Source organism: Lagopus muta, chromosome 16, assembly GCF_023343835.1.
Source record: "Lagopus muta isolate bLagMut1 chromosome 16, bLagMut1 primary, whole genome shotgun sequence".
NCBI lineage: Eukaryota > Metazoa > Chordata > Aves > Galliformes > Phasianidae > Lagopus > Lagopus muta.
In genome coordinates, this window is record NC_064448.1 from 9,837,634 (window position 1) to 9,865,617 (window position 27,984).

The window sequence follows — 27,984 nt, forward strand, 5'->3', positions numbered from 1 at the left end:
CAGCTTGACAAATGCTCATCGTCCTCCTTCAGTGGTGGCCTTATTGCCTTGTCCCCAGGGGGCTGTACCAGTCAGCCTGCTTGTGCTGCTGGGGTTATTGCGGATGGAGCACTGATATCTCTGTCTGGGCAGTGTCCACAAGACATGGTTCTGATGTGTTGTGCAGTTCTAACAGGATCACTGCTCCTCCCCAATTCCTGGTGGTCCATGGACCCAGGTATTGTGAGGATCTGGCTCTAAGCAATTCTGGTTTGAGATAAAATGGAAATGAATCTGATAACAGTCAAGATGGTGCCTTAAGGACGGGCATTCATTTTCTAAAATTTACTGAGTTCCTGCTCTGTCCTCCATGGGTGCCATTATCTGGATTCACATCATAGTAATTTTAGCACAAAAGGGAATTAGAGCTACAGCTCATGCCAGCGTGAGTGGATGTTAAATTATCCTGTACACCCCAGGATGCAAAGCATCTGTTAATTCTTCGCCACCCAAGAGGAAATTTCTGCCTACTGCTACTAGTATCATAAACTTGCAGAAATGTCAGGAAGGCATCTAGCTGTGACAGCAGCTGAAATCTTCAGCAGGTTACCCTGGAAGGAATGTCTGCTGTTGTATCTGTGGAGCTGGTGGCTCTGGTGTCCCAGAGAGGGAAGGAAGTCATAAAACAGTTCTTGAAGATCTGCCATTAGTTGGTTTGTGTGGCTTCAGTTTGGCCACACAGAATCATATGGTTGGTAAAAACCTCTAAGATCATTTAGTCCAACCCCAAACCATTACAGCCACGTCCACCACATCCCTCAGTGCCACATCTCCACAGTTCTTGAACACCTCCAGAGAAGTGGCTGCTCCACCTCCCCGGATACTTCATCACTCCTCTTTCTGAGATGAAATGTTTCCTAATGTCCAATCTGATCTTCTCAGTATCTAAACCGAATCTTCTCGAGGTGCATCTACAATTGGAGCTGTACTGCAGTGGCTTGGAGCCAGTGCTGATGGGATAAGCAAAAGAGGATTAAGAGGAAGTACCTGAGGACAGAGAAGCTGAGTGGCATCCAAATGAGGATGTTTTGATACCTGGGGATGCCCACACTGTGAACACACAGGATGCAAGTTTCTTGATGGTTGCAGCAAGACCAGGTAAGGCCCTGCCTCCATACCTGTGCCCTAGTAAGGGCTTTGCACTGGATCTGATGCAGAGGGACAGGCTCTCCATCATATTTGAGAAGTCGTGGCTGTCAGGAGAGGTCCCGGACGACTGGAGGAAGGGTCACGTCACTCCCATATACAAGAAGGGGAGCAGGGAGGAGCCGGGGAACTACAGGCCGGTGAGTCTCACCTCCGTGCCTGGGAAGATCATGGAACAGATCCTCCTGGACAACATGCTCGGTCACATAAAGAATGAGCATGTGATCCGAGACAGCCAGCACGGCTTCACCAGAGGAAGGTCATGCCTAACTAATCTTGTGGCCTTCTATGATGGAGTGACGGCATTGGTGGACGAAGGGAAGGCGACCGATGTCATTTACCTGGACCTGAGCAAGGCCTTTGACATGGTCCCCCACCACATCCTCATCTCCAAATTGGAGGGAAGTGGATTTGATGGGTGGACGACCCGATGGATAAGCAATTGGTTGAAAGGCCGCAGACAGAGGGTGGTGGTCAATGGTTCTATGTCCAGGTGGAGGCCGGTAACAAGTGGTGTCCCCCAAGGGTCTGTCTTGGGACCGGTGCTCTTTAACATCTTTATTAATGACATCGATGAGGGAATTGAGTGCACCCTCAGCAAGTTTGCTGACGACACCAAGTTGAGTGGTGCGGTTGATACGGCAGAAGGAAGGGATGCCATTCAGAGGGACCTCGACAGGCTGGAGGGCTGGGCTCGGGTGAACCTGATGAGGTTCAACACGGCAAAGTGCAAGGTTTTGCATTTGGGCCGGAAGAACCCCAGGCACCTGTACAGGCTGGGAGGAGTGGTCCTTGAGAGCAGCTCGGCAGAGAAGGACCTGGGGGTCCTGATGGACGAGAGACTGAATATGAGCCAGCAGTGCGCTCTGGCAGCTCGAAAGGCAAATGGGATCCTGGGCTCCATCAGGAGAGGGGTGGCCAGCAGGGACAGGGAGGTGATTGTCCCTCTCTACTCGGCTCTTGTGAGGCCCCATCTGGAGTACTGTGTCCAGGTGTGGAGCCCTCAGTACAAGAAAGACATAGAGATTTTGGAAAGGGTCCAGAGGAGGGCGACTAAGATGATCAGGGGGCTGGAGCACCTCCCCTATGAGGACAGGCTGAGGGAGTTGGGCTTGTTCAGCCTGGAGAAGAGAAGGCTGCGGGGTGACCTCATTGCAGCCTATCAATACCTGAAGGGAACCTACACCCAGGAGGGGAGTAAACTCTTCATAAGGGCTGACAACAGCAGGACTAGGGGAAATGGTTTTAAGTTGAAGGAGGGAAGATTTAGGTTAGATGTTAGGGGGAAGTTCTTTACTAGGAGAGTGGTTAGGCCCTGGAACAGGCTGCCCAGGGAGGTTGTGGATGCCCCGTCCTTGGACGTGTTTAAGGCCAGGTTGGACGGGGTCCTGGGCAACCTGATCTGAATATGTATGTCGGTGGCCCTGCTAGGCAGGGGGGTTGGAACTACATGATCCTTGGGGTCCCTTTCAACCCGGGTGATTCTGTGATTCTGTGATTCTCAAAGAGATGCAGTGGGCTGGGAGGTCACAGTGCTTGTGCTTTCAGATCACAGGAGCTGTGAGCATCCTCTGTCTTCCCCACTGACAGCAACAGCAAGATGGTAGGAGGAGTATCATGCAGTCCAGCTCCAGCCCACTGCCACCCTCTTCTCACCCGACTCTTCCACCATTTCATCTGTTTCATAACGCCTAAGCAAGCTTCACCAAGACTTTGTTCAACAACCAAGTTGTTCAATAACAATTCATTGTTATTACTTTAGGGGCAAGTTTTTGTGGCTTTTTCTTCATCTTTACCACACAGACAATGTGAATAACTGTGTTTTTTCTTGCACTGGGGCCTCACTTGGAGATGAAGCCTTGAGAAATAGCAGAGGCTTGTTGATTTCCAACCCACTCATCCTTCTGTGCAGAGATCCCAGCAACACAAACAAGTAGGCTGGGGATTCAGTCACCCACTGCAGCCTTGCTGCTCTCTTACAGCAATCCCTGCTCTCCCTCTCCAGGAACAATCTGGAGGTCTTTCCTGACCTCACCTTTCTTTCCCACTGCCTTTCTGGCTTTCTCATTTCTTTTCCTGCTGTCTCAGCATATGAAATAATTGTCTGAGTTATCCCAGTACTTTAACTTTACCAAATTTTACAGTGTCTCCTCAGCTTTAGAAATAACTCTTCATTGTAAATGAAATTTAATCCTTCTATCTGCAAAGACTTAATTAGATTGTGAGATAATCCGCTGTGCTTAGATATGGGCTTACACACAACCGTAACATCTTCCAGCAGATGATCTCAGCGCTTTTTATCTTCAGACCACAGCATTTTCCAGACTTCTCAGTGTTTTAGGGGCATTTAGTAAACTCAGAGTGAAATGACTAACTGTGGCGTGGGACCCTTGGCCCAAGGCATTCCCACTCGATCCAACGTTTTGTACCATGAACAAATTTACTTGCAAAGTTTGCTGTTAGCAATGGTAGTAGACAAACATCCACCACCATCAGGTTCATCTGACACGAGAGAGGGCCCAATAAACATCAGTTGTTTTTGCTGAGACTGCCATATTAGAAATTACTGTGGAACACTACAGAGCACTACAGATTCACTGAGCAAGAATCAAGAGGCAGAATAGACATCTTCTGGGACAGCCCAGTGCAATGGCTTTCCATCAGTGCATCAGTCTATTACCTTCTTTGCTCATTTGTTTTTGATGTGAACTGGTTTCACCGGCAACCAAAGAAGTACAGAGTGTCCCCACCTTCCAGTGAGATTTTATGTTCACCTATTGTATGTATTTATTTCTCAAGTATTTCTTCACTTTCACTTTTGAAAACACATCAAGGTTCCTAATGCTATTGACTAATCAAACCAATCATTTACATCATTTCTGTCAGCATTTACCTGCTCACTGTAGGTTTGATATTTTTATCACAACATGACTCCATATTTGTTAATAACTGAAACCTTCTCCTAGCAAACAATCCATCAAACCAACAAGCTTCTTGGTTTTTATCTCCCAAAGTATTTCTGGGTGATTTTGGTTAGTTGTTGGTTGATAAGTTTTGGCAAATGCAATGGTTTAGATATATCTTCATATCTACTGCTCCCAACTGCTGAAGAAATTTCTCAAGCTGGAATTTTCCACACTAAGATGCCACTCAATCAGCTCTTCTTCTCCAGATCACCCTCAGAGCAGTGCTGGGATGGATGAATGCTGTGAGCAGCCATGCTCAGGGCTCTGCTTCTCCTGTCCTGAGTGCTGGTATGAGCAGAGGAGTTTCAATCCCACCAAAATGCTCTATGTTCTACCACGCCATAGACCAATGGGATGCAGTTGCACCTCTCGCCACTACAGTCCTGTTTCCATGCCCTGTTGAACAGACAGCTGTGGAACAGTGCCTAAGGAACTGCCTGCAATGTCAAAACACAGCACATCCTCCACATTCCCTAATTCCAATGCTCGGGACACACAGCAGCGTACTTTCACTCACACTGGAGCTTTCATCCCCTTGGGCTCTCTGTGCCTTTTCTTTGAGCTCCACCAAACTGGCTCAGATTTGAAATCTTGATTCTCCTGCTGCGGAAAGCCTATCTCTGCTTTCCACACCTTCTAGTTCTGCTATCAAGAGACAGTTTCCTGTGAAAGGCCAGGAGTGAAATGAAAAATTCCTTCCCCAAAGCACATACTGATATACTGCTGCTGCTATTCTGCAACCTGCCAAGGAACAAGAAGGAAAACTCCATCCCAGGCACTGAGAAATTGCTGTCAGATGCCTGTCACTCCATAATTTTTTGCTGCAAGTGAGACTAACTAGTCACTGTCAAGACAGGGAAGATGTTCCTTGAAGGCTTGATTTAATAGAAACACAATTTGTCTCATGGGTCAGCAGAATACCTTAAGGATGACCTACAATTTCATGTCCAGGAGGAGCTCTGAAACTTGTCCAGGATGCCCAGCCTCACATGTAAGGCAGAACAGAAACAAGAGATAAATACCACCCACCACACACACTGCTCATCCTTAACAAATGGGACACGATGAAACCCGGGTTCCAGCTGAGCAGGGCTGTTCTGAATGATGACCACCAGCCGTGCACAACCTGCTGTGCCCATGCACTAAAAGCATGAGTGCATTCATGACCAATAAACTTTTTTTGGCAGTATTTGGCCAAATGTAATGTGTTAAACCAATCTGATGAGCTATACTGGAGAATTTCCTGGTAAATTAAGTTCCACATAAGCAATATTCATTCAGAGTCAAGGTATAATTTTGCTTCTAAAAATAACAGTTAATGGTCCAGACAGTTACAGTTGATTTTACATGTTGGCGTGAAAGGGAGCACATGAAATTTTAATGATTTTTGCAAGATCTGGAACAGCATTCTTCACCAGAAGCTGCCGGAGGAGTCTGGACCTCTTATTCCATGGGACTTTCTGCAGCTTCAAAGACACCAAATGGCCCTACTTCATTCATGAGCTAAACTCAAAATCATCAGCGCTCCTACAGCTTGAAGCTTTATTCTGACCAGCTCAAATGTTGGTAAACACTTGATTGAGTAGATGAAGAAATAGTTAAATAGAGGGTAAAGTAATAGGTGTTGGTTGATGAACAGTTAAGTAAGTGCTTTAAGATAGTTCTATGGTTATTCTTTTTTCTTTCTTTTTTTTTTTTTTTTTGTAACCACAGCCTTTTAAAATTCATTGTTTTCAAAAATCAAAACCACAAATGTTCACTTAGAAAGTATTGAAACACGATAACAACTTCAGACTGTACTATGGTAAACACGATTGGAAAAGTACATTGAAATTGCTCCCTCCCTTGGGTGGCTCTGGTTTCAGTACCCGACATTTCCTCAGTGGATCAGATGTAATGGAAAACCCTCGAGTGGATCATTTCAGATTTTGAATAGGAAGTGGCAAACAAAATTTGCCTTTTTTTTTTTTTAGCAACAAATTCTCCATTGTTTGAGTTTTGAACATAGCCTGTATAGAGTCAGTAGTGTAAGTTTGCAGATGTGTAAATACAGCGGATTAAATGTCGTATGAGGTATTCTTTCTTTTAGAAAGAGATCACTGTAACTCAGATTAGTTCAGATTAAATCTTTCTACATTTTAAATTCCTTGGACTTCCACCCTTGCTTTGATCAAAACAGTAACTCGCATCGCCCCAGTGATGTCTGGTAAGTGCTGGAAGAACATTCAAGAAAGAAGCACGTGCAATGAAATCCAAGGAGGGAAAGCGAAATGAAGTTCAAAATTATGTTCCTTTTCCCCTTTCTGTTCACTAAGTCACCTGAGAGCAACAGATCCCCCTGCGGAGAGGAGGAAACACAGTTATCACACTGCTATAGCACAGCAAAGGAGAAAAAAATGATTGGCTTAACACAGAAATGTGAACGCTGACAGAAACGTGAGTTTGCAGAATGCAGTGTGAGGGCATTCCAGAATGTGCAGCAGCAGAAGTGAAGTGAAGAAAAAAGAATTCCCTTTGAAAATGTACGGGCCTTGTTGGAAACAGCTAGTGACAAAGTTATTTTAAAATATATTGAAAAAATGTCCTGTCGGGATGCTCTGAAGCCTGCTGGAAATATTTTTCCCCTTGGATAGCATGGAGTGAACCATTTTGTTGTGTTTCTGCCCAACTGTGATCCTGTAACAAATATCCTCTGCTGTTCAATAAATAATTATGTTACAGAATTTAAAATAAGAATCTGGATTATTAAAGTTACAAATCTTTGTGGTCTTTATATCTTCAATAAAACATTTATCTATTAATAATGGATACTGTTTCCACCCAACTCACGCTTTACATGAAGAAGAAAAAAACAGAAAGACCACTGGAAAGTCGCCAACACTCCTTCATCCTCCCCAGCCAGGGCTGACAACAACACGGTTACACTGATAAACTGTTCATCATTTACAGAGGTTTAAAAATTTTAACAGCTCTACGTAAATTGAGGACTAGATGTTTAGCCTTGGAGGCATGCAACAGGAAAAAGTAATCTGGAGCGTCCGGGGAGATAAATGTTATAACTTCATAGCCCTTTGCACATAGTTAATGGAACAGCTTGGCTCATATGGAACACAATGCACACATCAATACAGCATTAAACTTTAATGTACATCATACCAGGAGACCTAGGGGCAGTTGTACCTCTAACGTTTGTTAGCTGGAATGATCCTGGTAGAATAATAATGTGTTATGAAGAGGTTGACAGTGATGTCTAAGGGACGAATAACAGTGCCCGTGTGGTGTGTGTATGGATCTATGTGCATGTATTTGCATGGTATACAGGTGGGTGCACATAACTGCGACTCAGAAAAGTTAAGGGAAGGAGGCAGCCTGAGAAGTTTGGTCTGTAATTTAGTGGAGACGGGGCACAGCCTTCCGAGCAAACCAGACACGTCAGGTTGAGTTCTGAGAGCTCACCGCCTCCCAGCGAAGCTGAGAAGGGAGCAGCGGAGATACAGAGCTGCAGTGCTCAGTGTGAAGATGTGCTGCACCTTCAGGTTCTTCATCTATCATCCCTGAAAGCCATGATTTATGGGATGAAGATGTGATTGTTAATTATACCTCCTCCTGGGCTGCTGTTTGACAGAAGGCACCACCTACACTGCCTTGTGATAAGGGAGGGCTCTGCCTGCTGCTCCAGCTGCGGGTTCTGTGACACATCCCCATGCTACTCTTTGCTTTTAATGAGTAAGACGTGCTGCCAGTGACCTGCCCTACTGGGTTGCAAGGGAACATTCATCCAATTGTCTGTGGATGATAACTGCAGATGGTTATCAGTCCTGTGCTCAAAATAGCTGTCTGACCCAAATGAGAACGTCTTCTGTGTGGCTGAAATTGTCTGGCTTTCTCCTTCAACAACAAAAAAAAGCATGAATAGAGAAAAATTCAATATTTTCTCTACAGCAAAATATTCAAGTATTGGTTTTGAAATGCTATAAATATTTACAGTAAGGTGCAGATCCTTTTAGCCACAAAATAAGGTTTTCAAAACCTGGGAGGAGAAGGAGGAGGGGACAGGTTTTCGGTTTCTCAGTTTTGTGGTGAAAAATGAATGGTGAAAAGTTGGATTTTAAAAGTGAAAATCAATGTTCTGGTCTGCTACATGCTCCTGCATCCGTTTACCATCCTGAAACCATCTATGCTGCTGTGCCTCAGAGGTTCCAATCATTAAGGTTGGAAAAGACCTCTAAGATCACCTCATCCAACCACCAACCCAGCACTGCCATGCCCATGTCTGTGCCTATTCCCTCTACCTGCACTCCCAGCTGTGTGTTGGGCTGCAGTGTTCTCAGCCCACAATAGCTCTGCTGCAGGTGTAAGGTACAGCACTGGGTACAATTTGGGAAGCTGTGTGCCACCTCACACGGAGCAAAATGAGCTGCTCAGTGGATGCACTGAAGGTTAGATCTCAGCCTGATCAGCATCTGTGTGGGAACCAACAGGGCTGCCTCCCTGGGAAGGGAGAAGGAGAGGAACACAGAGAGACAGTTATTGATTGCTTTTTTGTTTGCTGAGGAATACTTAAATGCTCATTCAGCTTTTGCTGACACTGGTCGGCAAAGTCAAGCACCCAGGAGCTGAGGGTTCAAGCGTGAATTATAGGAGTTACTTTGAACTCTTCTGCACATCCCAAGCTCAAAGCATTCAATGGCCATTGTCACTGTGTGAGCACCAGCAGACCTGCAGGGCAGTGCCCACGGGTGCAGCCTGATGGACGGAGGGGCAGCTCAGACAAATGGACAGACATCTTCAGTAAGATTACTGTGCACCTGTGGCCCTAATGGAGCTCCCCTTCTGCCATTTTCCAGAGACATGACATTATTTCTCAGGGCCACATCGTCATGTTTGATTTTGCTGAAGGAATCATATCTGCTATTCGCTGATCAAAAATAACAACAGTGTAAATGTCTTGAGGAACATTTCTGGAGGAAGTCACTCAGGGCAATTTCTTACACCCAAACCATCAGCTAACCACTCTTCACTTCTTCCCTTAGACATCCTTGACTTCTTCACAGGGATTCTGCTGCGCTTCTATCCAGAGAAGCCCATATTTCACACCCACATTTCTGACAGCAAACACTGTCTCACAGCTGTAGGAAGGAGGCAGAAGGCAATGATGAAGATGAGCTCTAAGGTCTAGAGATAGATCCAATGAAAACATTCAGATTTTCAAGATAGTGGAAAACTGTGGTGTCATTTAATGTTGCACTGCCTGGCAGCTATGGCTTTTTCCTTCATAGCATTTCCTGCATGTTAGGAATTGCCATCTACTGTGGCTCAGTGCCTGGTGTGGTCCAGACTCGACACAGATTGAGATCTCTTAGGAATAGAAATGAAATAGCATTAATACCAAGCATGGTCTTCTACTGCATTGCAGACTGACACGAGCACTTTTCCCTGGTCACTCCAGACAATCCCCCCATTACATCAAGAGTGCAGCCTGAGAAATCAGACTAATGGAAGGGACCTTTGTGGAGATCACAGCAATTTTTAGATACGAAGCTGAAGCAGCTCAGTAATCAGGGCAACCACACACGTGTCTTGAATGTCTTCATTCAGAAGCTCATCTTAATAAAATAAAACTGTGCTGAAGTCATACTCAATCCCAGCTGAGAAGGATATCTTTGGGCCACTGTGCCTCTGCAGTGACAGCATCAGAGTGTCAGCTGGGAAATGATTAATGACTAATTATAATTGTTAACACACTGGGGCTACGATTGCCTCTGCATCAGAAGGAGGGAGGGAGTGGACTCGTGGGTCTGTGCAGGGCATGAGGATGTGCATCTGCAAAGGAAAGATGGTGGGACAATGCATGGAGCAGAAAGGTGGAAGCTGGGGAGTTCCCCAAGTTGTTGCCCCCTTGAAAGGTGTTATCCAGAAAGCATTTGGCCATGTCTGCTGTGCATACACTGCATTAAACAGCAGAGTGATACTGCAGGGCAGAAATGAATGCAGAACAGAAAGACAGTGCAGAGCCAAAAATAATAACTCATTTCTGTATAACAGAGTGGAAAAGTTCAGAATGATGGCACTTATCTGCAGCTAAGGTTAAAGTATGTGACCACATGCTGCAAGTGTTGTACAGACAAGCATCAGAGGCTCCGGATTATGGAGTTAAATTTCACAGTAAGGAAAATCCAAAGATTCTATGATTCTTTGATCCAATTATTAAGAACAAGGAACTAGAATGGAACAAGGAACTCCCCCTAGAATGGGATACAATTCTGATTAGGACATGGCAACGTAAGAACAATGTTACAGACCAAACTAAGAGTTTCAAAGAAGCAACTGTTAATTTTGTTTTTGCTTTTATATTTTACTAATTCATTCAGTGGCAGGAGGACAAAGACACAACTGCTGTGAATGCAGTGTGGGAGAAATCCATGTTTGATTTTCATGTGGCAGCTCGGAAATCATTTTTACCTTGAAATGATCCTATTTAAAATTAAAACGGTTGTAATGAACTTTGAAAGGATTAAAATATAACTACACAGCAAGACACATGAAGCCAGCACACACCTAAAATAATTTGATGCTATGCTGTTATAAATTAACTTACTGTAGAACAGCCGCCGCTGTCCGAGGCACTGGGGTCAGCCCTGTATAAAGTGGTGGAGAGGTTTTACACACAGGTTGACTGAAGGGACAGAACAGCTGAAGGCTGTTACTGAGTTTCTTCAGGTCCCCACCTGTGCTAGCACAAGATGCTGAATGCATATTAAGGAATTATTAAGCAGATAGACTTGTAAATCCTCAGAAAGTGCAGCTGTGCTGCCAGGAGGCAAGTGATAACCTGGGAGAGGACATGCTTATCCTCTGCACAACAAGCTTGTCCCAGGTGACAGGAGCAGAGGAGGCATTCTTTAAGAGGCAGAAGTGGCTGTATGGAGGAGGAAAATGTGGTGAAGCAGGTAAGGGGTGCTGGAAGGGCAAGGTGAGGTGCAAGCTGCTTCTGATCAGGTGCAGCATGGAGCAGAGCATGGTGCAGCCCGGGGCTGGGCAGAGCAGTGGAGCTTGTGCTGATGGGTCGGAAGCCAGCAGGAAGGGGATACTGGGATTGGTTCTGCTCTTCCTGCACACTGGGGTGTTTGTAACTCTCCTCTGTGAGAGGGCAGAAGCTGGGAGTTTTGGGTGGAATGTGGCTCTAAGGTATGTATCAGGTGGGGATGCTTGTGTGTTTGTAGGTGGTTCTACACGGCTGGTTCCTGCTGTGTGATATCAACCCATAACCATGTGCTGTGATGTGCTGGTTGGATGAGGGGTCTAGAACAGATGTTCCCAGACTTCAGGTTGTGGTAATCTGTAGGGTGGCCTGTGCAATGAGGGAGCAGTAGGTAGTTGGCTGTATTTATTTTATGAATGAGTGAGGATGAAGAGGTGTGTGGTGTCTGTGTGTGGTGTCAGACTGAGGGCTGGCTGCCCTTCTCCCCTGCCCTCTGGCACTTATTCTTCACCCAGCTCTGAGGTCCTGATGGATCTTCCTCTTTCTTTCTGTGCACACCATTTTTCTCCTTGTCTCTGCCACTGCACACTCCACCTCAACATCCAGCTTTGGCTCGGGGAGCTCTAAGCAGGCTGAGTGCTGCCCTGAGCACTATTTCTAGAAGAAGGTAATGCAATGCATGGGCAATCCATGTCTGCTGGAGCACAGCATAACCAGCAAAATTAACGTGTAATTGCTGGATAGAAGCTAGACATCAAGAATTTCAATCGGATCCAATTTTACAGGAAGGAATTGAGGTGGGAAAGGAATAAGCACTGGATTATGACACAACCCAACCCAGTGCCAAAACATCTTGCTCTGGCCCTCCATGTTTCAGATATCCCTTGTCTCATGATCCACTGCTGATCTACCCATCAAACACATTAAGCAGCAGAAAATTGCCCATGGACAGGGAGGACCAAGGAAAACTTCTGTAATCCTCCCATCTTCCATTCCTCTAGCTTCCATTTCTCTTCCTTGTGAGCAGGTTAGAGCTGCAGCCTGCTGTGATTAGGCAGTCTGCTCAGGGCAGCTGCACCTCTGGATGGTTCCAACGTATGGGCAGCTCATGGTAATTCAGTATTGCAGTCACAGCCCACCTCTGACTCTGAATTCTAGGAAGCAAACTTAGCTCAATAACGAGAATCAATAAACTTCCCTGTGCATGTTCTTGCTGCTGTTAACAGAACCATCATATAAACCGTTCTTCAAAAAACTTCTCAGATATCGCTCCTAAAATATTAGCTGTTAAAGATTCGATGAGATGAGCACAAAGAAGCCTTTTGTGGTGCAACTAGCTGGTGCCTTTCACTTCTCTGTGTTGTCTGGAAATCCTGTACACTGTGCTTTGCCCAGAGCTCTTGGGTGAGCTGATGGGGAGCAATGCACGTGGCTTGGAAATCTGTAATCAAGCTGCTGCTCCTGCACCAGCAGCATTAGATATTCATAAGCAGAGTAAGAACAAGGAATCTGGCTGGTGAGAGGAGAGAACGTGGGATACCTCAGCACTTGGTGCAGGAAAATAAGTGTCTGGGCAGAGCTTGGATGGGGCATGCTACAGAGCAGTCTGTCTTGTTGCTCTGCACACTGAAATATTCAGAGCTGAATAACTGTTCTCCATGCGTCTGCCTTCAGAAAAAATGCACACCTCATCTTCTTGAAAGTAAATATTCTGTGGATGAATTATTTTGATAGTGTTTTGATTTTAGAAGTATCTTAAAAGAAAAACTCTGGCAGAGAAACAAGTGCCTAGTTTACACTGCACTCTGTAGTAAAAAAGACTGATAGAGGACGTCACTGAAAAATCAAAAAAAGGAGAAATGCATTTAAAAAAGCCAGTAGTTTTTCATAAAATCTTCCATGTTCTTCTAATGGCCATTATTCAGCCAAATGATTCTTTTTCTTGTCCTGTTCTTGAAGAATGCTAAGCAGCTCATCCCAAGGCTAAACTGGAGAGGCCAGGAGGGAAAGGGAGAAATTGCATGTCACTGAAGGGCTCCCAGCCACAGTGGGACACATTCTGATTATTTATTGCTCTTCTTTTTACCTCTGAATTCAGTTTTGCTTCTGAATTTCTTGGTGCTACTCTTACCTCTATCTCTGCAATGTCACTGCTCATAGTGGCAGGGTCCTGGACTCAGTGATGCTGACATCTTGCTGGATGTGCATCCCACCTTGGTTTCATCTACACAGATTTATGGCATGTGACTGAGCGGGATGTAAGTGTAGTCCCTGTGTGAACGGGCACCACACAGCCTGAGGGCTGGTTCAGCTCAGAGATGATTTTGTTCCTCCCTGAACTTAGACTCTGCTCCAGTTGGGATGATGGGGAACCACAGAACCAGAACAGCTGCTGGCAATATTGGAGTGGTCAGTCTGTGAGAGGTTCCTGCAGTTCGAAGTAGGAAGACACACTGCCCAAAAACATCCAAAAAAAACAACAGCAAAAAGCAAACAAGCAAACAAACAAAAAAAAAAAAAAATCCAACAAAATCCTTAAAACCTGAAAAGATGATCAGTGTAATTGCAGGGTAAAACTTGACCAGTGTCTGCTGCCCCTTACTGCCTGCAGATGGGATGGAGGGAATGCCTCGTGTTTTGTGCTGCATTTGCTGTCTCCATTCATTGCCCTCATAGCTGCTGTCAGCCCTCAGAGTTGATCTGTCTTGCCGGGTCCTTTAGAAATGGGCTTTTGCACAACGCCAGCTCGTTTACCTCTAACCCGAGCCAAGTATCGTGCTTTGCAGTCTGGCTATCTAGAGGGATCTTCAATGAAGGGGAGAATTGTCTCACAACATAAGCTGTGGTTGGAAATGAAGTTATTTTTCTAATGGGCCAAAGACATACATCAAAATGTCGCAGAAAAGACCCAGCAACTGCGGTTTAAAGTGACTTGGCAGGATCTATAGACACACTGGTTTGCCACTTGATTTATTGCCAGCGTGGGTTTGATTGCTGGAATGAAGGGCTCAGAGCCAAAGCTCTGCTGTTTATCCCTAGAGTTTTGAATAGGATGGGAATATCACTGCAGGCTCCTGTCCTGCCTGCTGTCATACCCTCCAGCTGTCCTTGGGGACAGAGGAAAGCAAGGATTTGCCTCTGAAGAAATACTGACCTCCATGCTCATTTCATCTTGGTTACTTTAGCCCATTGGACAAGGTGACTAGAACTTCTTCAGTGTCATTAATCTGTCATAAAGCAGAAAAAGGGACACAGTGTAAAGAAAGGATGACTTGACCAACAGACTTTTTGCATATAAACACGTACAAAAACAAACACACAGGCAGTACTTTGCTGAGGACTTTGCAATCTCAAACATACAATTTGTGAACGGAGTATTTTCTCATGAACATTTCAGTGAGAGTTCTGTTTTCTTCCCCCAAGGTACTGAATTTGTGTGATCTTGGGTTGGAGACCAACTGTCTCTCTGCCACCAGCAGCCCAGCCAAGGCTTGTGCTTATGCTCTCCAAGGAAAACTTCTGCCTGCTCATCTTGTACTCCTGCTGTGCGTTCATGCAGATGACCTCCCATCTCTCTCCTTCTCAGACCATTCCTTCTGAAGAGTCCATGTCCACGCCGGCAGCCTTTCAGTTGGGTCAGCTGTCCCACCGTATTTCTGTGATCCCATGGGACCATGGCTCTGTGGCTGCATGCACACCTCTGGACAAACTCTAGACTGGAAAGGAGGAAACAAGGTTACTTTGGCAAGGTATGAAGTTCAATAATCAAATTCATTAACTGTTATTTAGTTCAGATCTCAGCTGTCCCTCAGCAAGTCCATATAGTTCACATCAGGGCTGGCATTTCTGGGAGAAGAGCCTTTCTCATCAGCCACAGAGCCAGCTCTTCCTCTTGGTCCTTCCTTCCCTCACACTGCCAGTCTTCGTTCTCCTATTGTGCTGAGTGACATTTTTCATACATTATCTTTGCATTAGCAAAAAGGAAGGAGAGATACTTGTTCAGCTCTCTTGGTTAGGAACTGCATACTGTCAAAAGCTACCATTTCTAATTGCTTTTCCTTCTGGATAGCCATGTTTCTCCTGACACGTGCATCTTCATGTAAATGTGGTCTGAGAAGACCGAGATCGGTGTCTTTACTTCTGTTATATATTCAGCAGGCCCTTCCTCGCTGGCACAGGCTTTCTCCCTCCAGCTAGTTAGTGCCTCGTATGCCTTCTGAATTAATGACTAGACAAATGCATCCTGAGCACCAGAGTTACCTACTTATTCCTGGCGTTTTGCAAGGACTATGTGACACGCTGATGCGAGAAGGAGAGAAAGCAAGGAGCTCTCCCCCTTTCAAATGAGGTATGACATATTTGGTACACTTAATTTTAGGGAATTCTGTCACTTACCTTTTTAGTAGTACTCCTAAGTTTCCTGAGAGATGTTTTATATATTGGTGGGAATGTGTGAAGAGGAGAATCTCCGAATCTGGTGGGAGAAGCAGCTTATATTGTGATTACCTAAAACTGATGGATAGATGGCTGTATGGGAACTGCTGAGTCACGGCCTGAACCTCTGATTGATCACCTGAGGTGAGCCATGAGTCAGCCAGAGGAGCACAGGTGAAGGCAATTCACCTGTGCTGCCGGAAGGGGTGGAGCCAGGCTCCACCCCTCCTGGACCTATTTAAGAGCTGGCTACCAGAGGGGAAGGATCTCTTCTGGAGATCCTCCTCTTTGATATCTTCTAGTGAGCTCAACCCAAGGGTAAGCTCTTCTACTTATTCTCTTTTGTGATCCCTGTTTGCTGTGCCTTACTCTTTTGATTATATTGTAATTATAACATCTTGGTTATACATATTGCAATTATAACATCTTGGTTATACACTTGGCGAGCCAGGCAGGCTGATTATACTGAAATTAACATGTCTTTCCTGTGGAACTTCTATAAATGGGTCAAGGGGGAGAACAATACTCCCCTAGAGAAAATGATTCCAGGGCAGATCCCAGGATTTGAGGGATCGCCCTATTACGAGTTAGCTGCCATCATTGAAAAATGGGGTCCCTTACGTGTTATGGGCAATCTCTCCCCATATCGCATGGCAGACTATTTTCAAGGACTTGGCAAGGACATTCTCATCACCAAAGAAAGACAATTGGCTGCCTCCATGGTGGCATGGCCACTATTAACCGCTTTAAATCATGCGGACTCAAGAAATAATACTTTAGAAACCGAAAATCAACTTTTGAAAGATCGCATTGAAAAGTTAGAGCACGAACTTGGCGTTTTAACGGGGAAGAAGCCAATTCTACATCTTCCTGTAAGCCAAATTCGTAATATTTCAATAAATGATGACCAGGCTCCTGAATCAACAGACTTCGTTGATCAGGACAACAAGAAATCCAAATCAGACCTTGAATGTCCAATTCAAACTGATCCATTGGAGGTCCGTCCTGTGATAACCCAAAAAACAAAAAAAGTACAGGACAGACCGGCAGGGGTGCCACCCGATCAATGGCCCCCTGCCCACACTCATTTACATGTGACAGCTCGGCCATACACAGCAACAGAATTAATGGATTTAGTACAACGATTTCGGCAGAAGCCCAGAGAAAGTGTTCCGGCTTGGTTATTGAGACTGTGGGATTCTGGGGCAGAAAGTGTCGTGGTGAATGGCCCAGAAATATCTAAGTTGGCCACCATGACTGTCCATCCTGCTCTTAGGCAAAGGTTATACGTGGGCAATCAATATCGTGATGAAAACCATTCCATACTGGAATGGTTAATGGCGGCCTGCCGTATGGTATGGCCAAATAAATCAGACATACCGTTACATACAGGTATGTGGTCCTCCATGGAGGACCTTCAGAACTATATCCGTGAACTGGGTGTAAGAGAGGCCATCTATGAAGATACATTTGATGGCCCTGATATGGTTAAATTTTCAGCAGGGATGAGAGATTTAATTCTACAACAAGCTCCCTCCCATCTGTACGGTACCTTAGTTTCAATATTAAATCCCCTTGTAGCATCAGAAGCCGTAGTCCAGCAGGTTGCCCAGTTAGTTGCCGATTTGGGAGAAACAGAACGCCTGCGGACTAGGCGCAATATTCGGTTTTTGGAGGAAGCAGAGGTCCTGCCGGTAAATAAAACCAGAATGCCGGCTACTCGAGCTCCTCGATCGGGACCCATAAGGGTATCCCGAAAACAAATGTTTAATGATTTAATTCGGGCTGGGGTCCAATTTGCTAAGATCGACCGCCAACCCAATCACGTCCTTCTCCAGCTCTGGAGACAACTAAAGGACAATCAAAAATTCCAGAGCTACCCTAAGAAATCCAGGGTAAGAGCTATAGAGAGGGTTCCAACAACAACATGGAACCTAGAAGATTTTATTGTTCCAAACAGGAAAAAGAAGCCACCTCAGGTGTCTCGGGCCACAATGCCTGAGCCATCAGAAGCAAAAGAACTGGCCCTAGCACAATTCATGCACTGACAAGGGGTGTTAGTCCCCGTAGGGCCTCCAGACGGGACCGGAGGCCCTATGTAGAATTAACAATTTATTGGTCCCGAAAAAATATTCAGAGAGTTATGGCATTAGTGGATACTGGAGCAGAAACATCAATTATCTATGGAGATCCAGGAAAATTTCATGGCGACAGAGTGATGATTGGTGGTTTTGGGGGACAGACTATTCCTGTCACCCAAACATGGTTAAAATTGGGGGTTGGGCGTCTCCCACCCCGGGAGTACAAGGTGTCTATTGCCCCAGTCCAAGAATACATCCTGGGCATAGACATTCTATGGGGTCTGGCTCTCCAAACAACTGTGGGAGAGTTCAGACTTCGACAAAGATGTATCAGTATCCGGGCGGTGCAGGCAATATTAAGAGGCCATGCGAAACATGAGCCTGTTTGCCTGCCAAAACCGCGCCGGATTACTAATGTTAGACAGTATAGACTCCCGGGTGGGCAAGATGAAATATCGAGAACGGTGCAGGAATTAGAAAAAGTGGGCATTATAAGACCTGCACACAGCCCGTATAACTCCCCCATATGGCCAGTGCGAAAGTCGGATGGCACATGGAGGATGACAGTAGATTACAGAGAATTAAATAAGGTCACGCCGCCTATTCATGCGGCCGTACCCAATATTGCTTCCCTAATGGACACATTGAGTAGGGAGATAAAAACCTATCATTGTGTCCTAGATCTAGCAAATGCATTCTTCAGTATCCCAATTGCTGAGGAATCGCAAGATCAGTTTGCGTTTACGTGGGGAGGCAGGCAGTGGACCTTTCAGGTCCTACCACAGGGGTACGTGCATTCACCAACGTATTGTCATAATCTAGTGGCGCGTGACCTGGCTGACTGGAGAAAACCTGATGATGTTAACCTATATCATTATATTGATGATCTCCTGTTGACATCCGACTCACTGGAGGTAGTAGGACAGGCAGCTGATTCATTAACTGCCTATTTGCAACAAAGGGGATGGGCTATAAATCCCCAAAAGGTGCAAGGTCCAGGCCTGTCCGTAAAATTCCTGGGGGTGGTTTGGTCAGGAAAGACCAAAGTGCTACCCAGTGCTGTTATAGATAAGGTTCAGGCATTTCCAGTCCCTACAACATCAAAGCAGCTGCAAGAGTTTCTAGGTATATTGGGTTATTGGCGTTCCTTTATACCTCACCTAGCGCAGCTGCTAAGGCCATTATACAGACTCACAAAAAAGGGGCAGCTATGGGACTGGGGGAAAGCCGAACAGGATGCTTTCCAACAAGCAAAACTGGCAGTTAAACAAGCTCAGGCATTGGGTATATTCGATCCTACCCTCCCAGCCGAGTTGGACGTTCATGTTACTCAAGACGGCTTCGGTTGGGGCCTGTGGCAGCGCCAGAGTTCTGTTCGGACCCCCATTGGTTTCTGGTCTCAGGTTTGGCACGGAGCAGAAGAAAGATACAGTATGATTGAAAAACAGTTATTGGCTGCCTATTCGGCATTACAGGCAGTAGAGCCAATAACTCAGACAGCTGCAGTTATAGTCAAGACCACTCTGCCAATTCAGGGGTGGGTGAAGGATCTGACCCACCTTCCTAAGACAGGGGTGGCCCAAGCACAAACAGTGGCACGATGGGTCGCCTATCTCAGCCAAAGGAGCAGTCTGTCTTCATCCCCCTTGAAAGAAGAACTTCAGAAGATCCTAGGCCCAGTTACATATCACAGTGATGCACCAAAAGAAATACTGGTCGCTCCACCAGAGAAGAGTCCCGTTCACGAGGGAAAATATCCTATCCCTGAAGATGCCTGGTACACAGATGGGTCCAGCAAGGGCAACCCGAGCAAGTGGAGAGCAATAGCATACCATCCTTCCACCGAGACAATCTGGTTCGATGAGGGGGATGGTCAGAGCAGCCAATGGGCAGAACTGCGAGCCGTGTGGATGGTTATAACCAAGGAACCTGGTGATGGTATCCTGAACATCTGCACAGATAGTTGGGCTGTGTACCGGGGGCTCACTCTCTGGATTGCACAGTGGGCCACCCAGGAATGGACTATCCACGCCCGACCGATCTGGGGCAAAGACATGTGGTTAGATATATGGAATACGGTCAAACACAGGACTGTACGTGTCTACCATGTTTCTGGTCATCAGCCCCTACAGTCACCGGGAAACGATGAAGCCGACACATTGGCCCGAGTTCGATGGATTGAGAATTCACCATCTGAGAACATCGCCCGCTGGCTACATCAGAAGCTACGGCATGCTGGACAAAAGACAATGTGGGCAGCTGCTAAAGCATGGGGACTGCCCATACAACTATCTGATATCGTCCAGGCATGCCAGGATTGCGACGCTTGCTCCAAGATGAGACCGAGATCGTTGCCCGAAACAACAGCCCATCTTGCTAGGGGACACAATCCTCTCCAGCGATGGCAGGTCGATTACATCGGGCCCCTTCCTCGTTCCGAAGGGGCAAGATATGCCCTGACCTGTGTCGACACTGCAAGTGGGCTACTGCAGGCCTATCCAGTACCGAAAGCAAACCAGGCATATACCATCAAGGCACTCACTAAACTGATGTCTGCCTACGGGACACCTCAAGTCATCGAGAGCGACCAAGGGACTCATTTTACTGGTGCAACGATACAGCGCTGGGCAGAAGAAAATAACATCGAATGGCGATTCCACCTGCCATATAATCCAACAGGGGCAGGCCTCATCGAACGTTATAATGGTATTCTTAAGGCTGCCCTGAAGACAGACTCCCAGTCCTTGCAGGGGTGGACAAAAAGACTGTATGAAACCCTGCGGGACCTGAATGAAAGACCTCGAGATGGCAGACCCAGTGCCCTGAGAATGTTGCAGACGACATGGGCCACCCCGCTTAGGATCCAAATTACGGGCACTGATCATCAGGTAAGACCCCAAATTGGTAATGAAAATAATCTTCTGCTCCCTGCCCCTGAAAACTTAGAGCCAGGTACCCATAAAATAAAATGGCCCTGGAAGGTGCAGGTAGGACCCAAGTGGTGTGGCCTACTTGCACCTTGGGGGAGACTATTGGAGGTGGGAGGCTCAGTAGTCCCTCCAGTAATAGGTACATGGCCTACTGATATTATGGTCAACACTCCGATCTTTATTGCTAAAGGGACCCCCATCATGTCCCTATGGCAGATCAGGACACCTCCTTTGGTGCCTGATATCGTTATGCAGCCGCAGATATCCGGCAAAAAGGTGTGGTACAGGCGGCCAGGACGTGCCCCAGTACAAGCGGAAGTGTTGACCCAAGACAGAAATACGGCCTGTATCTTGCCCTGGAGAGCAGACCTTCCCCTCCTGGTACCTGTAAAACATCTGTATTACTCCCCGTGAGTCTGTGAGCCTTCAGGACCACCGGAAGGAACAAAATGCCATCAAGCGTTCCAGTGTTGCTGTCAGATCACGTACAACACCCGGTGATGGTCTGCATGGGACTGATGGAACATAGAATGGACTTGCACCTCAGGACCTCATGCCTCCAGGCACATCATCGAGCACTGGCCCATAGAAGAGTATGGACATCCACTAATCATCACTTGTCTTGAACTGTACCAACATACGTCGCGATAAAATTGTATAAGCGTCGCGATATACCGGATCTCTGTATTAGGGAAAGCTTACCCTTTTGTTAACCTGATCATTGGTTCATGCCGTGAAGGGGTGGAGTGTATGGGAACTGCTGAGTCACGGCCTGAACCTCTGATTGATCACCTGAGGTGAGCCATGAGTCAGCCAGAGGAGCACAGGTGAAGGCAATTCACCTGTGCTGCCGGAAGGGGTGGAGCCAGGCTCCACCCCTCCTGGACCTATTTAAGAGCTGGCTACCAGAGGGGAAGGATCTCTTCTGGAGATCCTCCTCTTTGATATCTTCTAGTGAGCTCAACCCAAGGGTAAGCTCTTCTACTTATTCTCTTTTGTGATCCCTGTTTGCTGTGCCTTACTCTTTTGATTATATTGTAATTATAACATCTTGGTTATACATATTGCAATTATAACATCTTGGTTATACAGATGGCTCTGGTGGCTCTTTCCACAGTGCTCAGTCTCAGTATCCACTGGCTTAGTCTTCATATTTGTGGATTTTCTCTTTATTTATATTATTCAAAGCTAAAGCCATTGACAAGCAGGTTCTTGTCATGTAAAAGCTTAAGTCAGTCTAACTGATGTGATCACTCTGTCAAGCAGACCTGAATGCTAGAGAATGTCTTTCTTCTTGACTTATTTGAGCTTATTTGAGCTAAGCTAGAGACATGTGAACCATCTAAATATGCTGTACTAGTGTTTCCCTTATATTAATCAATAAATTATCTTCAGAAATTGCTATGATGATGTTGGCATGTTTGAAGGGCTGAGCAAAATGAGACAGTTTGAAGTCTCACATTCACAAAGACCTCAAACTTTGTGAGATGTGATAAATGAGAAACAGGGTATTCCCTTCCCTCCCTCCCCAAAACCCCTTCAAGCTGAGATTTGTGTTAAAGGCATGAGCATAGGGTGATGTTTCCATTCACTCATACTGCCTACTGGTTCCTGCATGTTTTCCCACTGAGTAAATGTGAGGAATCTTCTAGAGAAAAAAAGGATAACTGTGAGTCAGAACTGAGGGCACAAGTTCCCATTCGCTTCTTTAGAAAAGGAAGCCTGGATCCTAGATCAATCCTTAAACAAGCTCAACCTCAAGTTTGAACCTGAGAGTGGAACAGCAGGATGCATATCAAACTGCAGCGCTCTGTTACTGTGCTACAGTGGTGGCACTGCTAGATTCCATTTTAATGGAGCTGAACAAAATGGGAAGTTCTCCACTTAAGAAACTCTCAGTGGCTGTATTTTGGGGAGACTGAGTTATATAAATCTGTTTCGTCTGATCAGAACTTCCTCTAGCCCCTTCTCTAATGTGCTCGAATCAATTTCTTATACAGCAAAGTTCTTGTGGATACAGAAGTCAGGCCAAAAGTTGTCTACAGTGTTTGACCTAGATTTTTCAATAGACTCAGCTACACACATGCATGTACAAAATCTAAATTCACCCAAGTGTCTAGCTTGCATGAATGGCTGTGCTGGTAAATCAGATGACCAGTAATGCAAATGGATAGATTTATTTTCCATGCAATTCCTGATCAGTACACAGCAGTGCAGAAAGTCTACTTGCAGATTGGACGTGCAGTTGAATATGCATTTTTTTTTTTTTTTTCACAAACAAATGCCTTTGGAAAATATTAGTCCTGGACACTAATTTGTCAGAGATCAGAATCTAAATTGATCCCAGGTAATGTGCTCATCCAGCCAAAAATAGAAAAAATGGTTGTAGGTACATACATATGCATATATTTCTATTTTGCATGTACAGTTAACTCTAAATGCATGCATTTCAGAACAGTATCTCAGATAGTATCTTTTCAATTAGGCTGGTGGCCTTATGAAACATTTCCAATTGCAATAAAGTGCTAGGTAGGGAAAAAGGAAAGTTACAGCTGGAGACTTCTTTTTTGAGCCCTGGCAGGAGTCTGTAGGCAGTAGTCTACATGCCCATAGGAATCACCTGCAAAAGAAAGATCCCCAGCATAAAAACTTTACAAGAGCTGACATGAATGTGTGTCTGAGTTAGAGAGATGTCAGTCTGGCTTTCAAGTACTGTCACTGCTGCTAAGTTATGGGCTGGACAGGCTGTGGCTTTGTTCCAGATGGCTGAACTGAACTGCTGATCTCGCTGTGTTAACCATTAGTTGGGCTCTGCCCAAAGATGTCACCAAGAAATGGGGTGGCAAACGATTTAGTCTGACAGAGAACAAGGTGAACATCATTGTGGTTGGCACTTACTCAAATGACTTCAATTCAAAACATTCAGAAGCTTTTGTAGGCAAGAAGCTGTCACAGCTGACCTTATCCATGACTCTCACGATGATGGACAAACGTCTGTGGGCATGAGCACTGCAACCCTCACTGCTACCAATGGATGTTGTTGGCTTTATCATACTCTGGACCTTCACAAAGTTTTGGAGAACAATTTCCTTACTGTCAAATGAGTTCTGCTTCCAGTGGTTGAGCCAACCTCAATTCTTCCTGATTAACTGGGGCAGCAACAATCTGCATTCTGATCAAGCTCAAAATGCTGAGACCACCTGAGCTCCTTGGCTGCCTGCAGTGCACATGAGCCCTATTCTTCTCACACCTTCTCTTCTCATCCCCATCAACTCCTGGTCTTCATGAAGAACATTCACCTTGACTCTCATGCACACCATGTGGTACTTGGACAGCTTCTAAGAAGCAAGTGGGAACAGTGAAGAGGAGACCATCCTTAATGTGTCCTCTGCCCTTAGCACCAATGAGGACATGCAGAGAGGTTTGTGACCTTTTGTCATTCAGAGAGGTGCTTTCTTGGTCAGTTATGGGAGACTGATGCTTGGAGGAATCATTTCACTTAATTTCATACCACCTTCCACTTGCACACTTGACTGTTGATGTGGACACCTGCATCCTCTGCTCAGGCTTAAAACATTCATTAAAGGAATGAGTAGAACTATGAAAATAATTACTATCATAGTTATGAGTGGGAATAAAGAACATTAAATCCGTTGGAAATTAAAATTGGGGTTGTTTTTACTTTGGCATGAGAGACCTCAGATATGGGTCTATTGTTCCTATGTCACAAACAAGGGATAAAATAGCAGATCCTGCCCCAGTGAGCACAAAGATGTTACAGAGGAATGAGCAGAGTCACAAGTTAGAACTTCTGACAGCAAAATGCTGCAGTAGGAGGTTATTTTAGAACTTGCTGCCTCAAGGGAGTTTGGACTTTCTTGCCTTGCAGTCAGCTACAGACGTTGATGCCAATTTAGCAAGAATTAAACATATTCTCTTAACTTCAGGCATTTATCTTAAGTTGCTGTAAGATTTCTCTTTTTTCCCTCAACTTTCTCTGGGCTCGTGGCTTTTGATATAACGTGGAAAACAGAAGGTTCAAATCAGGCTTACAAACACAGCTGTCAGTCTCCTCTCCTTGGCAGAAGCTGTATTAATTTTTACTGGAGTGTCTCAGCTAGTGATCAAATCTTTTCTTGCATTGCCATGGTAATGCAAAGGAAACTGAATTCCAGGAAGATTAAACACCTCATCTCATGCTTGTCATTATCACTGACATTGTACAAACATACAGCACTGAAAACGATTAGGTATCTAGCAGTGCTGGAGTGGGGCTCTCCTGAAGAGCACAGGGGGTTATTCCCCTCCTACATCCTATGACAAATTAATTCCTCTGTGATAACTGGTGATTTGTAGAATCCTCGGCTCTTGCAGTTGTATTTTTCCCCTCCACCTCAGCTTTTCTGAGCAATGACAAAGTTGTGGCAGTGGTGGTTGCAGAGAAAATGCAGCAAGGCTACATGCTGGAAGTGTTTGTCTCTTGTCTTCTGTGTGTTCCTCTGCTCCCACCCAGCGACATGTGCTCTTTCCTTCGCGTTATCCCAACATCTCTGTACTTGCTCTTGTTGCTATTTAGTGCATTTCCAGAACCCCCTAATGCCCACTGGGCTCCTTGGTTAGCTGAGGGCTGCAGGAGGCTCTGAGTGCTGCTTGGTGGCCACACAACATGCTCTGGAGGCAAACACACCTCTTCAGGCTGTCCTCTTTGCAGGTCTCATTTGAAAACTTACAACAAAAGATTCAAGGAGAAAAACACTTTAAGATAAACACAGTTTTTCACCATCCCACAGAAGTCTGGAGCCAATTTTTCTGGTTTTTTTTTGTTTGTTTGTTTGTTTGTTTGTTTGTTTGTTTTTCTTTTTGTCAAGTCTGCAAGAACCAAGCTCTAATCCTTTTGCAGTTTCTGACAATCATTAGCAAATCTTGAACCCAGCATTTGCATGCACTGTTGTAGAGAAAGATGTATGGTCTCTGAATACATGCATGGCTCAATTCTTCAGCCTGTGAAAACAGAGGCCAGGACACCTGGACAAAAACACAGAACAAGTGTTGCTATGCCTCCCTCTATTAGGTGAAGCCCAACCCAGGGCAAGGCATTTTCTCAGCTACAGCAGACCTGGTAATCTCTCTGTTATTTGCAGATGTCCCAGACGTTTTTTTCCCCTCTTTATTGTGCCTTAAAACACTTGTGTAGAAACAAACACAAAGAATCAAAAAAATCCCACACACATTCTGCTATTTACTGTTGTTTGACAGCACAAAGCAATATGTCAAGGATAGTTCCCATAGGAGAACTGATGAATCCAGGTGTGGGGTTCCTTAATAGCCTGGTGCTTCTACATTCAATCAAGGGGTTTGTCTCAATGTTCCTTTCCACGTGTGCATGACTTTCCTATAATACTCTCAGCAAATTTCCTATCTGTATTACTTCATCTCATTTGAAAGAAAAAATTAAACATGCAATACTGGCAAAGGTCCTGTCCAATCCCTTCCTTTAAGGTGATTTGTTTTCAGAGCGAATGACAGTGATCAGATGACACAGCATGAAAAAGAGTACAGCCTCAGTTCTAGGGCTGTTTCTCCACATACCAAGGCTTGTGGTTCTTTCCCTCTCCACTGAAATCCTTTAAGAGTACTGCATAACCACTTCATAACTCGCATGCGTTTTGAACCCATTACCTCTAAGTACATCTCTCTGGGAAGAACTCACAACACTAATGGCAGGAGCTGCACATGAAGGAAATCCATTGAAGGATGCTCTGCAATATGCTGCAGAGGATAGTATTGCAAAAACGTCATAATATATCCTCCTGATGATACATTTTCTGTGAGACGTACAAAGACAGAGTCAAGAAAGAAAGACATTTGTATGGCAGCAGACACCCAGAGCTGTGAGATGAATTTGTGAGTAGCTTTTATGTCAAAGGGAAAAAAGCTTCTTTCCCCAACTCTTCTTACCCTTCCAGGCCCTCTCAGTACACAGAACAGAGGCTGGAGCAGGCAGAGGAAAAAACACGCATGATAGAAGGACAGACCTGCACCTCAGTGCCTTGGACATCTGCCCCCTAATACAGGACAGTGGTGGGCAGCACCTTGTCAGAACTCTCAGGATGTTTAAAATTGGATTATCCTCAGCACAGCTGTTCTGGGAGCTTCCCTGGATGCAGCTCAAGCTGCCTCTGAAATGGAATTGGTTGGTATTACAATAGATACCACCCTTGTTCTCACATCCTCCCATGGTCATGGCCATGGTTGGAGGCAGATACCTCACGGACCTTTGCTTTGGCCACTCTCACCAGTATAACTGTTCTAGTCTCCTTGCAAAGCTTACCTTGTACTTGGCTGTCGTGCCTTCCAAATGGGTCTGGTTTGGATTCCAGATGCAAAACATCAGTGTGCCTCGCCCTGCCATGAGCCTGGACTGACCACCACCACCATCACTCGGTGAGACATGCTCCTCCACTGCTTGGGTGTCACACTGTGCTCAAAGCTGATCCCCTCTCGGGGCTCCAGTCCTGCTCCTGCGTTATCTTCTGTGTTATCTTCTCACAACATCTGGGGGAAGCAGGATCAGAAGTGTTAAATGCATTGGCAGAGGTCCCACAGCAAGCTAAGTCTATGGTTACCTGCCTGCTGTTGTCTGACCTCCAGCTGCCTCTTGTTTTCACATCTCTCCATCAAATAACATGAAACACGGTCTTTGCAAGTACATACAGATAAGGAAAAGGTGAAAAATTAGCCTGTTTGCCATGGAGCAAAGCCTATAAATACACTGATCTATAACAAACTGTGTGGGTTTCTTCTGAGGGGACAGAAAAATAGATGAGGAGTCCTTGTCCACAAGCTGTATTTGTGGCAGGTCCTAATTACAGCAGAAAAGACTGCTGGAATACATGAGCATAGGCAGCTCTGGATGAGGTAGCTGCAGAGTACAGAATGCCAAAGACTTTTTCCTGCATTTCTGCAAAGATGACAATGTCCCACTGCAGAAGATGCGGAGTTGAAGACTGATACCCCAGCATTCCTTATTCCTTCTGTTAAGAACACAAATCAGCCAATAAGGAATAAAGATGCATATTGTTGCTCAAAATCAAAATTATTGGCTAAATATTTACTTGCCTTTAGATCTGAGCAGCTTGTGCCAATGCAAGCCGTGATGCTTTGCTGTTTTACACTCAGCAAAACGACATGAAAGCTATTAATTGATTATATTTCAGTTGTGCTTTGCATCAGTACTACTTGTGGGCAAACAAAACCCTTTAGGATTCCTGCAGTCTGTTTGCCTTGTTAATAAAAGAAGAGCTTATCCGAAGTGTGCAAAGCAGAACCACATCACCTTCTGAGCTGGTTCCTCAGCCTTTCCCCAGCTCATAAGGGGATGCCCCCTGCCTGCTCCACCTCCAGCA

The 27,984-nt window shown here is 45.4% G+C and overlaps 1 protein-coding gene and 1 long non-coding RNA gene across 3 annotated transcripts in view; one reads left to right on the forward strand and one right to left on the reverse strand.

Annotated features, from left to right (window-relative positions):
- Positions 1-1,886: 1,886 nt before the first annotated feature.
- Positions 1,887-27,984, forward strand: part of LOC125701462 (uncharacterized) — a 35,492-nt gene continuing 9,394 nt past the window's right edge. The window contains exon 1 of the mRNA XM_048963559.1: positions 1,887-2,177. Coding sequence (XP_048819516.1) covers positions 1,893-2,177 — 285 coding nt within the window. The 5' untranslated portion in view covers positions 1,887-1,892. The remainder of the gene's footprint in view (positions 2,178-27,984) is intronic.
- On the reverse strand, positions 11,118-27,893 carry LOC125701474 (uncharacterized). 2 transcript variants are annotated; one of them, XR_007380246.1, is made up of 3 exons: positions 26,910-27,893; positions 14,494-14,849; positions 11,118-14,360 (listed from the first exon to the last, which is right to left on the reverse strand). It is a non-coding gene; the product is annotated as an uncharacterized LOC125701474 (long non-coding RNA). The 2 variants fall into 2 exon arrangements; XR_007380247.1 differs by lacking the exon at positions 26,910-27,893 and adding an exon at positions 15,529-15,656.